Source organism: Ceratosolen solmsi, unplaced genomic scaffold (assembly GCF_000503995.2).
Source record: "Ceratosolen solmsi marchali unplaced genomic scaffold, CerSol_1.0 scaffold6, whole genome shotgun sequence".
Lineage (NCBI taxonomy): Eukaryota > Metazoa > Arthropoda > Insecta > Hymenoptera > Agaonidae > Ceratosolen > Ceratosolen solmsi.
In genome coordinates, this window is record NW_011948414.1 from 790,427 (window position 1) to 803,135 (window position 12,709).

Consider the following 12,709-nt stretch of genomic DNA (forward strand, 5'->3'; position numbering starts at 1 on the left):
AGTTCCGATCACACTTTTGATCATATATATTTATATATATATATATATATATATATATATATATATATATATATATATATTTTTTTTGTGTAAGTTTTTAAATTAATTTTAAATTAATAAAGTCTATAGCTAAACTACAATTATCTTAATCTTAATGTAGATTAAATTATTAATATACTATGAAAATATTCTGTTTATAATAAAAATAAACATTCATTTTATGCCATTATACAAATTTTTTCTAAAAGTTTGCAAAATATACTTTTCTTTCATTATTTGTTTAAAACTAATGGATTTAGTTCACTTATTAGAAATAAAATAAAATTAATATTTATATACGAATGAATAATGGAATTTTAGCATTTGCATTCAGTTCAGATTTGTATAAAAATTAATGTAGAGCTTAAATAATTTCATAAAATGCAATATCATTAAAACTGGTATCTTCTGTATTTGTTTTATTGTAAAACATATTTGCTTCATTCCATCCTAAATTGTACGGTTTAACCCAATTGCTTAAATGTATTTGAGTATTTAAAGATTTAAATATTGTTTCTAAATGTGGACACGTTATTAAAATAGTTTCCCTTTTAATGTGACGTCTCAAAAATTGCCAAATTTGAATATGTTCATTTTCTGAAACATAAAATTCGAAAGGATTATTAATTATTATTACATCTGCTAATTGGACAATGTCCTCGGCTTCTTCTATTCTCTTATGCAGAACTTCTATCCGATCTTCCATATTGTATTTAGACACGATATCTTTTTGTAATTTACAAAGATCTTCGTTCATTTCCACTCCAATAATACGTGATGCATCGGTAAAAACGTATGCCTGAAAGTTTATTCATGTACTGTTAAATATATAATTCATTAATTCATTTGTTATCGTTTTATACATTATCGCCTATAATTACTAACTTTCTAAATTTCAGAATTTTAATTATAATAAATTTTATTTATAACAAAATGCCTATAATAATGTAAGTGCAGCTAAATATTTTAAGTCTACAAAATTTCATATTTTTAATTTTTTTTCTCTCAGCTTGGAAATCACTATTTTAACTTTTCACATAAGAATGTGTAATTAATTCTTCAGCCTTAAAATGGTTGGAATTACATAAAATCGAAACCACGTACATAATAAAATAATTGTACACTTACTCCATATAAAACAGAACCTAATCTGGAACCTATGTCTAGTACAACTTTGTTTTCGAGTGTAGGAAGACTATTATTAAAGATGAAAAATAAATCAGCTCTTGACATAGAATGAGATGTAAATACTAAAATAATAATTATTCCATATTTAATATATTATGAGGACAGTGCAATTTATGAAATTATTTTATTAAATTTTTATTCTTACTCAAAGAGTCAATATTTTTTGAGCCACAATCCTTGCAGTAGTTTCTCTTCAATTTACCTTCTTCAACGAGTTCTTCAACATCTTCTTCGTCGTATAAAAACTCATCCACGTGGACTGTCAAATGTGGAAGACAATCAGCATTCTAAACAATTTTTTTGTTACGATCAAACGATCAATAAATTTTTTAAATTTGTTATATATAATAAATATTTTACTTCTCCTATTGTAGGCGATCTAATATTTTCAGACGACAATATAGCATCTAAAGGAACTCGTTTCTTTACATCATTAGCTATCATATTTAATGTCGCTATTGGATCATCGAGAAACCCTTCGCCTTTATTCTCAAAATTATTGGAATCTAAGATCAAAAACAAATTTTACCGCTCATAGCAAACAATCTAATTATAATTATCAATATTTACCATCTAAATAATCATTAATAGTTTCATTGCAAATCTGTTCTTTATATATAGATGAAATGAAATCTGCCTTATCAGATTCAGTAATGGAATCAAGTAATATAGAAAACTGATGTTTTGCTTCTTTCAATGATATGTAAACTTTACTCATTATAAAACTTTATATATTTTCTTTTTATTAATATAAATGTTTTGTATAATAATACAAACGCTCGATCAGATAAATGTATAACAGACACTTATACAAATGATTATTTTCATTAATTTTTGAATAACCACTCCGAACTACCTCTAATCTAAAAACATGCGATATGATCTAACCTATAACGTTGAAAAACACGAATAGAATAAATATAATTATGGACACCATAACCTATAATTGGCATTCAGAATTACCGAATGATAAAGCTTTATGCATTTAAAAATTACAACTATTTTTCGTCCTGCGATTAAAAAACAATTTAGTTTATTTTCAGTTTTGAATTACTTGGATAATAAATTACAATATAATGTGGCTTTTGAATGTTTTTTAAATATAAATTAATCAATAAATATATTCAATTTTAAATGTAACCTCAATAATTATCAATGCAATCCTTAATATACATATGTACATTTCTTTTATTTATTTAATTTCATAAACCGATATACAATAATGAAAATAATTTAAATTTTTTATATTTTTGTTCTGACAGTAATACTCATGCGCATACTCAGTAATTACTATGATGTTTACATTCAAGTTCTTGGAACTTTAATTATGAAATATTTTAAAAATTATAAATCAAATTATTTTTACAGATGATGGGCTAAAAAAAAAAAAAAAAATCCCGACACTTAACATAGTGTGTGTAAAATTGCCATATTTTATTAATGAAACAAGAATAAAGGATATCTGACTTTGTTAAATATGTTAAATAAATCCAAGTACTATTCAAATCTTTAAATATGCATTAAAAAATAAACTATTGAATATTGAAATTTCTTAAATAGTGTAGTCATTTCTACATAAAAACTTTGAAAATTGCAATTATGGTTTGCTTCGTTGATTTGTCTCATAAATTTTTCGAAACCTATACTTATGAATATTGTTTTAGTAAATTATTTAATTAAGAGCTTCTTATTTAAGTACTTTTAAGAAATTTAATTTTAACAAACAAATTAACATAATTTTTTTATTAAGTATATTTAAAAAATCTATTGCTGAAGTATTGAATCTACAAATATGTAACATATCATATTTAAATAATACGCGAAAGTATATATATATATATATATATATATATGCATTTATAAATACTTGTATGTTAGAAATGAACATTAAATAATGTCAATTAGAATTTAATTCTATCGAATCTATTGGGCATGGTAGAAATCCAATTTATTATGAAATTAAACTTTATAATAAATAATGCTTATGAACATTGTAATTTATGTACATACATGTATATTCTTGGAAATTATGTTATTAATTTATTTTATACAATTTCAACTTGAAAATAATGAAATAATACTTTTCATGTATAAACGCTAATTATTTTGTTAGTTGACGATAAGTCGTGAAATATTTAGAAAGTATTGAACAAATCAATATTCGTCTAGAGCTCATATTATAAATATTATTATTATTATACAGATATTTGAAGTTCATACTTATCAAAGACAAAGAATAGATACTAATTATTCTATCAAACAGCACAGTCTATTAAAAAAAAAAAAAACGGAAAATCTTAAAATTTTTACATTTTTAAAATAATATACATTAAGATATTATAAAGGAATTATTCATATACAAAATAGAATCATTCCCTATTATTACAAAAGTAATATATATATATATATTCATTTATTTATTTATAATTAAAATAGATATGTAAAATGAAAAATTATTTATTGAAAATAATACCGTCGTTTTCAATGAAGATCTCAAATCAGATTTATTTCATTTTTAAACTATTTTTATCAGTTAAAAAAAATCTATGACTATTTACTATTTAAACAAGTGATAATTAAAAAAAGGGTCTAATTCTTCTTTAGATAATAAAATGTTACATAATCGTTAAATACTGTGTTTCAATTTAATTCATTTTTGTTGTTATTTAATGAATATCGTGAATGTGTATACAAATACATAAATATATATATAACTATATACACAATTATGCATTTTTATGTAATTTACATTCATTAAATATTTTATAATTCATTGTTATTACACATTATTTATATGCATATAGAATATTTCTGAAATTTTTTTTTAAATGTATAATTGAAAAATGTATAATTTAAAAATGATATATCTTGAATGAAAAAGGAGTATTTTTGAGAATTGAGTATCCGAATTGAGTATAGCAGCATTTAATTCTTATATCATTGAAAATACAGAGATCATAATTATACAATATAATTGTTATTCATTATCAGTATTCTTTGTTTAAAAAATAATGCATATCCTCGTACTACATTCTTAATAGAAATGCAATATTATATTATTTTAAACATGCCCGCCCAATATTATATCATAATAGAAAATATCGTTAAATTATTTAAATCATTCAATTTTCAATTACTATTAAAATTAATAAAAATTGTATTATTAGAATCCTCGTCTTAAAGAGGTTTTATTGTTTTGTATTTTTCGTAGATAAGTTTTTAAAAGTTTATAAAATTTGATAAAATTGTGTATTAATTGTAGATCTTGTATATATAATTTGTATATTTTTGTTCTTTAATTCCATTCAAATTTTTAACATCAAGGTGTTGCATGGGGGAAATATTTTAGCCTAAGCCAATTTAATTTGGGATTTACTTATTGGCTTCTATGAGGTTGCAATAATAGTTAATATAGATTACATAATCATTTTTTATTTTCAGAAATTGGTTATAGGATTAATGGTGTACTAATATTGGTCTTCATAATTGCTTAAAACTACTTATTTAATTGAAACTGTATATTTACGACTTTAATTCTTTTTTCTTTTCTTATATGATTTATTATTATATTTTTCGCTGATAACAGTAAAATCTCTACTTTTTTTTTTTAAAATATATGCCAAAAATTTTCAACTATTACATCCCAATTGTGATTTGTTAATAGAAATTTAAAAAGAAGTTCAATTATTTTTCCAATAGTTTATTTTAGATTTTATTACTGTTAAATTTTATATAACAACAGTAAGTAATAATGCAGTTTAAAAGAAAAATTTGTCTACAATTTATACAATACTTCAACAATGCATCCAACAATAAATTCTTATTATTGTTATCACTATAAATAATCTTTAATTTTTAACATTAATAATAAAATGATTAATCCTTAATCGTATCGCTTATGAATTGAAGTAAAAAAACTTTTGGGTTGGTTAAAAATTTTATCGATAATCCTATGAAATATTTTCATAAGATAAACAATGCATTTATCAATAGAGTATATTCTATTAATATCATACAAATGTTACTTTATTTTTATTAGTTTTATTATTATTATTATTATTTCAATATTATTATCTAGCATGTTTATTAATTTTATTTCGGTACACCAACCAAATTATTCATTATAATACAATAAATAAATTACATCAAATAAGTACATATTTTAACGATTTATCAAGTAATATAGTGAGAAGTTTTATTTTATTGTATATTTTTCACCAAAAAATTTATTTTGAGAGTATAATTAATGATAAAATAGTCCCGTTCTAATGAATATAGAGTGGACAATAAATTCTTTAATAAATACTTGTAATAATTTCTTTATTTCTTAAATTTTTACATTCTATGTTACTTTTCAATTTACATAATCATATACGTAAAGTAATATTTTTAATTATTATTGTTAAAACAATCGTTCAATTAATATTAAAGAGTATATGCTATGTGTGTACGCGTGTGTGGGTGTCTATATGCATATATATTTGTTTTTATTTATTTAATTTAGTCAAACATGCTAGTATTTGTATAAAATTTTAAATACTAATATATTTTTAAGTTTAAGATTAACTGGAGATTTTTATCTCTCTCTCTCTCTCTCTCTCTCTCTCTCTCTCTCTTTTTCTTTGATCACATATTCACATACACGCAATGTATGTCATACCTTAAAATATTAAGAAGGATGAAATAGTGTTTTGAATTATACTTTATATGAAATATTAGTAGATTCGGTTATTAAAAAGTTATTTATTCTTATTTGAACAAAAACCAAATGTATGTTATGTAAGCACTACAAAGATGTCGTTACGATATTGGCATATATAATATATCATTATTCTAAATAAAATTGCTGATTCATGTAAAATATACAAAATATTTATCTATTTCATTAGTTAGAAAGATAAATAATGAAATATTAATATTAATTTATATACATAAACGAATGTCTACTCAGATGTTGAGTATCTGTAGAAAATCACTTAATTGTTGTTCAACAGTTAACGAAGGTAGTTACTTTTCAAGAACCTAACGCACATATATATGTCGAAATTCTTCTTATTATTATATTAAACAGTAGAATTTATAAAAGTATTTTTTTAAAGTATTAAAAGTATTTTTTTAAAGTATTAAAAGTGTTGACTTGACACTTGTGCGATAAATACAAAATTTAATAGTCAAATTTTTAATTTGCAAATAGTGAATTTTATAAAATACTCTAATTTCTCTAAAAATATAAATTGTTATATTCGTGTGGTTTTCTGTATAAAATACAAAGTGTATTAAAAGTAAATGAAAATTATAGTAATAAACTTGTACTTACCAATGCTAGGATGAAATTAAAATTAGTTGTATGTTTCTGTTTGGTAGAAATTGTTGGTAAGTCATATATCAGTATATTATATATTAGTATATATCAGTATATATATATATATATATATCATAACATAGATATATGAAATTTAATTTGTCAGTTAAAATGTTTACTTAGATATATTTTTTTGTAATACCATTTTAATATATATTAAACGTCATTAAAGAGTCATAAATTTTATTATTAGAATTTTAAATAAAATTAATACTGTTAAATAAAATGAATAAGTGGAATGTGAAGTTATTATTATATTTATAGTACAGGTGTTATTACGTTGGAATGATTGTTATCGAGTTAATTGACGTGTTTCATTATAATATTTGCATTAGAAATAGCCACACTGAAGTAAAAGGCTTGAAAATTTTATTAAAAATAGTTTACAAATATAGACATTGTTTATAAAAAAAAAATGAGAAATTAATCGGCATATTAATAAAATTATTATTATTTTTTTAAGTTTCGTATTATAATAATACTGTACGACTTAGATGTTCGATTTATGAAATTAGACTTTTTAAAGATGAAACTTATGACTTGTCTTATTAATCTTCTAAAATATTGTTTGTCTTAAATTCTTTTAACTGGTGAAATATTCTATATTCAATGTAAAGTAATTATTTTAATAATAATAATTCTTTAAACATAAATTCTCTCTTACCTAAATTGCTGTTATTCAATCAATTATAGGTATTTTTGGTAAAAGTGCCAGGATTATTGGAGGTGAAAATGCTGATATAAAAGAATTTCCGTATGTAGTGTCTTTAGCTATGCTAAATGTTGAAAAACATTTTTGCGGTGGTACAATAATTAGCAACTGGCATATTCTGACAGCAGCTCACTGCGTTGCAGAACGCGACTATGCTTCAATAAGAATCTATATGGGAAATAGTAATTTGCAAGATTCTAAAGATAATAGTTATGGGATAATGACGGTTGTAATCCATCCACAATTTAAGAATGATATAAGAAATGACATTGCTGTTATTATGGTATTTTTAAATCGACAGATACTAATTTATGATTGTAAATTGTAATGTGGTGATTCAATTGTTATTGAGTTTCTTAAGTATATAAGATCTTGATTGTGCTTCAATATTAAATTTTATTGCGCTTGCATTGCTTTTTATTGTGTAAGATCAGTAAGGAAATTGTAAAATCTAATATGTAGACAAATGCGAGACACTAATGTAATGATGAAAACCATCTGGTAAATTGAAAATTCGGTTATTCAGGAAAATACTATAATTTCAATATAAACTATAAATATTTATTTACCCGTCATTTTATTAATAACAGGATACAATTCCGACCTGCGAATAAATACATATTAACAAATTCATATTTTAGCTTTATTTATAATTTAAAATAATATTCGCATATTCTTTAAAGTTCTTCTTCTCCGTCAAATAGTAATCCAATATTTATGTATTTATTAATTGTATTTATCAATTGATATTTTAGTTTTGGATAAAAATAATTTATCCAGTATATATTAATAATATTCAGTAATACGTAAATAATAAATTATAGATCAAAATAGACTAATAAATAGCATCTTTTCGACACAAAAAACTCATTGAAATCTCTAATTTAAATTCACGTATAATAAGTTTCATTAAAATGGTCGTATATTTAATAATAAATGCATTGTTACAAAATTTTTTCACAACAATCATAATGCATAGTAAATATACAAACAGAGTTTGTCAAAATAATCAACTGTTTCTAAATAATTTAATTAAAACATTAGAATTTTTTGTCATTTAGAATCTTTTTAACTATTTCAGATATATTTTATTTTTATAGCTTGATCGATGCATTATATTCAATGAATTCCAAAATAAAATAAACCTCCCAACTAAAGATGTTAAAGCTGGCAGCGTTGGTGTGATTACCGGTTGGGGACGAACAAATGTCAATATTTTGAAACCTGCCGACGTATTACAAAAGGCTTCCACGAAAATTCTGAGTAATTCTGAATGTCACAAAAGCCTTAAAATGTCTATTATGGAACTGATGTGTGTATTTGAGAGAAAGGGAATTGGTGCATGTTATGTAAGTTATTAAAATATAGAAAAATTAACTAATAAAATAGCTAATTTGACGAAATATGCATTCTTAAACTTAGTTTCGCCTTAAGTATACATGAATTCAGATTGAATAACTCAATGCATAAAACTCGTGATAAAATAATACAGTATCTATTAAAAATTAATTAGATGTAGTTTTTTTTCCTAGTGAAATTATTAAAGATTCTTTAAAATATATTAATCCTAGGCTTATTACAATGTATAAAATCTTAATTACAAAAATCAATATATTTTTACATATTCCAGCATTGAATTTGAAAATATAACGTATAGACATCCATGGCTCATTAAATAAATCATTATATGCGTTATAACACTTTGTAAAAATCGAGTAAAATATTATTAAAAACATTTCAAGATAATTTTTCATATCAATTCATCATTAAATATTTAATGATTTATTTAAAGCATTTTTCACAATTGTATGGATGAATACTATTAAATGAGTATCAAATAATTAAACATTTGTCTTTATAATATTGACGGAGCTTCTAAATTATATGTTAATAATCATTATTTTAATAATTTTACAGGGAGACAGTGGATCACCCTTGGTTAGTAATGGAGAATTTGTTGGTATTGGTGCGCGGGTGTTTGATTGCGCAGTGGGTATTCCTGATATATATACAAGAGTTTATCCCTATGTCGATTTTATCAAATCTATTTTTACTATTTCGAAATTATTAACTTGTACCGCTGATACTGGTATTATATAAAGTAAATATCTGCAATATGCAGCCAAGTTACAATTGAGATAATATTGGTTGTTATTCTACCAAAATTCGGATGATAATATTGCAATTGCATTACTGAGTTGTAGACAACAAGAAGTGGAATGAAGTAAAAATGTTGTAATCCATAAATCTTATACGTTTATAATTTATTCTATGCATTTAATAATACGTGCTACATATCATTCACCATCCGTTCTATAAATTTATAAAAACGCTTTTAATAAAATAATATAATATATAATTGACATTGTGTAAAATTGTTCTTTAAACAATTTTTTTAAGTTTTCATTAATATTTATTTTACAGCTAATTTATTTATTTAATAAACATTCATTATGATAAATTTCAAATTATCGTTGTTAAATGTTGAAAGTCTTTTTTTGTCGTTGTTGGAGTTCAGAAGGATTTTCACATTTTTTTCCGATGTTCTATCTTTCATCTTCTACGTAAGGATCCAGTCAAGATAAAATGGTTCGCTTGAATATTACACATTGTTATAATAATTATTATAAGTCTGACAATTCATAATAAAATAATTAATATAAGCATAAAAATATCTATACATTCTCTAACTTCGGTACTCAATATCTTATACTATAACATATTATAATAATCTGTTCAATTTCCGTAAGAAACGATTATATCAAATGTGTCACAATTTTCCTTCTTTCCTTGAACTTGAATTAATGTTTCTCGGACAATTAAATATATTATTTAATATAATTATTTATCATTTTATCTCTATGAATATAAACAAAATTCTTAAAATTAATTGTAACGATATTACAAGATAACAATTTTTAAACTTTTTAAATATAAAAGTATAGACAATATATAAAAAGAGCAAAATCATTAAATTATATATGCATAATATATGCACTATTTAAAAACTTTCTATTGAATTATAAAAATATAAATATAAAATGAAATTTCTCACCTAACTTTTGTCTATAAATAAGTTATCGAAATATGTATGCAACATATAATATAAGAAGTATTGGAATGTTTGCAAATTTTATAAAATCCGTACATTACTATATTATAGTTCTTTCCATTAATGAACTAACAAAGTGAATTATATATTTATTCTATCAAAATCAAATTAGAAATATTAAATCATATTTACAAAGTGTATCTTCGATAATTTCTTATTAAATTTCTTCTATCAATTATTTCTTGTCCTAATAATTTCATAAAATTATCTATAGCACCATATTATATGTTATATCTATGTAGACCATTTATATAAGCATATTTATATAGTATGAAAGAAATTCTGACTTAGACTTTACTTGCACACTGTGTTCTTTTTAAATGTAAGAAAAATCATAAGTAAATAATAATTTCGCAGTAAAACAGCTTGGAAAAATATGTTCGTCTGTTAATGTGGATTTATCTGTAGAGACTGAATATTTAAATAAATGTAAATGTAATGATTTTTTTGCAGGTGACGATTCAATCAAATGATGAACGAATTCAGTTCATCAATAAACTAAAATAGATTGTTTCATTTTCATTAGGAATTTTCTTTCAGCTAACCATTGTACATATATATATATATATATATACTTTATACAACTTGTGATAGATATAATTAACGAAAATTGTCAAAATAACGTACACTGATACAAGATAAATTTTTAACTATTAAAGTTATTTATTGGTTAAATGTTTAAATGATTTTTTTAAAAGAGATTTCCTAACAATGTCAATATGTACAAATGTATAAAATTATAAAATAAATCATATACAGTATTTATAATAATATTATTATTATGTTTGCTAAAATATAAAAGCAGAAATTAGTTTTTCTTGATAAATATTAGAAAATTTATAATTATAAACATTATAGAATAAGTGACAGCAGAATCATAAACTTTTATCTAATGTAATACTTTAAATACCATACATAACTTCTTATGACATTTGTAAAACCATCTCCTCAATTATGCTTGTATCTCAGATATTTATAGATTGGCAATACTGAATTTATACACTGACTGCGTGTAGATAAAAGATAAATAAAGTTGATAATGTAAAATTATAATAAAATATTACAATTATGATAATGCAATCATGACATTAAATATATATTTTTATGTAACCTATAATAATATATCAGAAAAACTGATAATTTACTAAAAATCAAAAAGTATGACGATTGATAAGATATATAGAATATTACCAAAAAAAGAATATTACTAGTATTAAGACATCATAATTGCATCAGATATGAAACAGAATAATGGATAATAATTCATTTTTAGTTACTGACTTTTCAGTAAAATTAGATAAAATAATATGAAGTATTAACTTTTGAACTTGTACATGATTATCGTTATTGAATGAATTAACATTTTCTTACATCTTCCAAATTTTCGTGATTTTCAATTGTATACATATATATATATATATATATATATATATATATATATATATTACTAAAAGAAAAATATAAGCAATAAAATGATGAAATCACTGCAAAATTTTTATTTAAATAATGTATATAAAAAAATAATTCTGTAACCTTGTTATTTTTAAATTCCATTAGACAACAACATTAAGTTATATATAAACATTATTTTGATAAGAAATTCATTAATTTATTATAACTATTGAAATCCATGAATGACAAAATGATAACTATTGTAAAAACATAAATATAACGCTAAATTAATGATCTCTAGTGGAAATAATATTAAAATTGATAGACGATTAAAATATTTATACACAAAATTTATAATTCCCAAATTATTAGTATAAATAACCATATAAATAATATTATATTTACTTGACATATAAGAACCTAATAGAATTTAATAGATTAAGATAATTTAAAGATTAATGCACATATTTAAAAACATTTGGCATGAATTTATATTAATTTATACTAATCAAACATTAAATTTATTCGGCGATAAGATGCAAATAAGATAACTTTATGAATAGTATAAGTAATTATACAACGATATATCTAATCGTCTCCAGCAAATTTATGAATAAAAAAATAATATTTTTTAACCAAAAAATATCATTTATAATACACAATTTAAGATCTTGATAACATTGAATACTAATATGTCTTTTAATATATTAATTTTTATTTTAGCTTCTTTTATCATTATCGTATTAAATTAGAACGAATTATGAAGAAATTTTAATTATATACATTATACAGAAGATATGGAGATATCGATAGTAATTATTTAATTATTATTATATATATATATATATATATATATATATATATATATATCACGTTAAATAAAGCAATTCATCTTTAATTTTAT

General features: G+C 21.9%; 2 protein-coding genes across 2 annotated transcripts; one reads left to right on the forward strand and one right to left on the reverse strand.

Annotated features, from left to right (window-relative positions):
* Positions 1-320: 320 nt before the first annotated feature.
* LOC105367779 (uncharacterized) lies at positions 321-2,220 on the reverse strand. Its single transcript, XM_011506563.1, has 5 exons — positions 1,798-2,220; positions 1,588-1,733; positions 1,373-1,514; positions 1,168-1,289; positions 321-838 (listed from the first exon to the last, which is right to left on the reverse strand). Exons 1-5 carry the CDS (start codon positions 1,943-1,945, stop codon positions 404-406), a joined length of 993 nt encoding a protein of 330 aa, XP_011504865.1. The 5' UTR covers positions 1,946-2,220; the 3' UTR covers positions 321-403.
* Positions 2,221-6,510: 4,290 nt separating this feature from the next.
* LOC105367778 (chymotrypsin-2-like) lies at positions 6,511-9,639 on the forward strand. The gene is made up of 4 exons (XM_011506562.1): positions 6,511-6,600; positions 7,283-7,584; positions 8,402-8,650; positions 9,219-9,639. The coding sequence occupies exons 1-4, from the start codon at positions 6,555-6,557 to the stop codon at positions 9,399-9,401; spliced, it is 780 nt and encodes a 259-aa protein (XP_011504864.1). The 5' UTR covers positions 6,511-6,554; the 3' UTR covers positions 9,402-9,639.
* Positions 9,640-12,709: the final 3,070 nt, after the last annotated feature.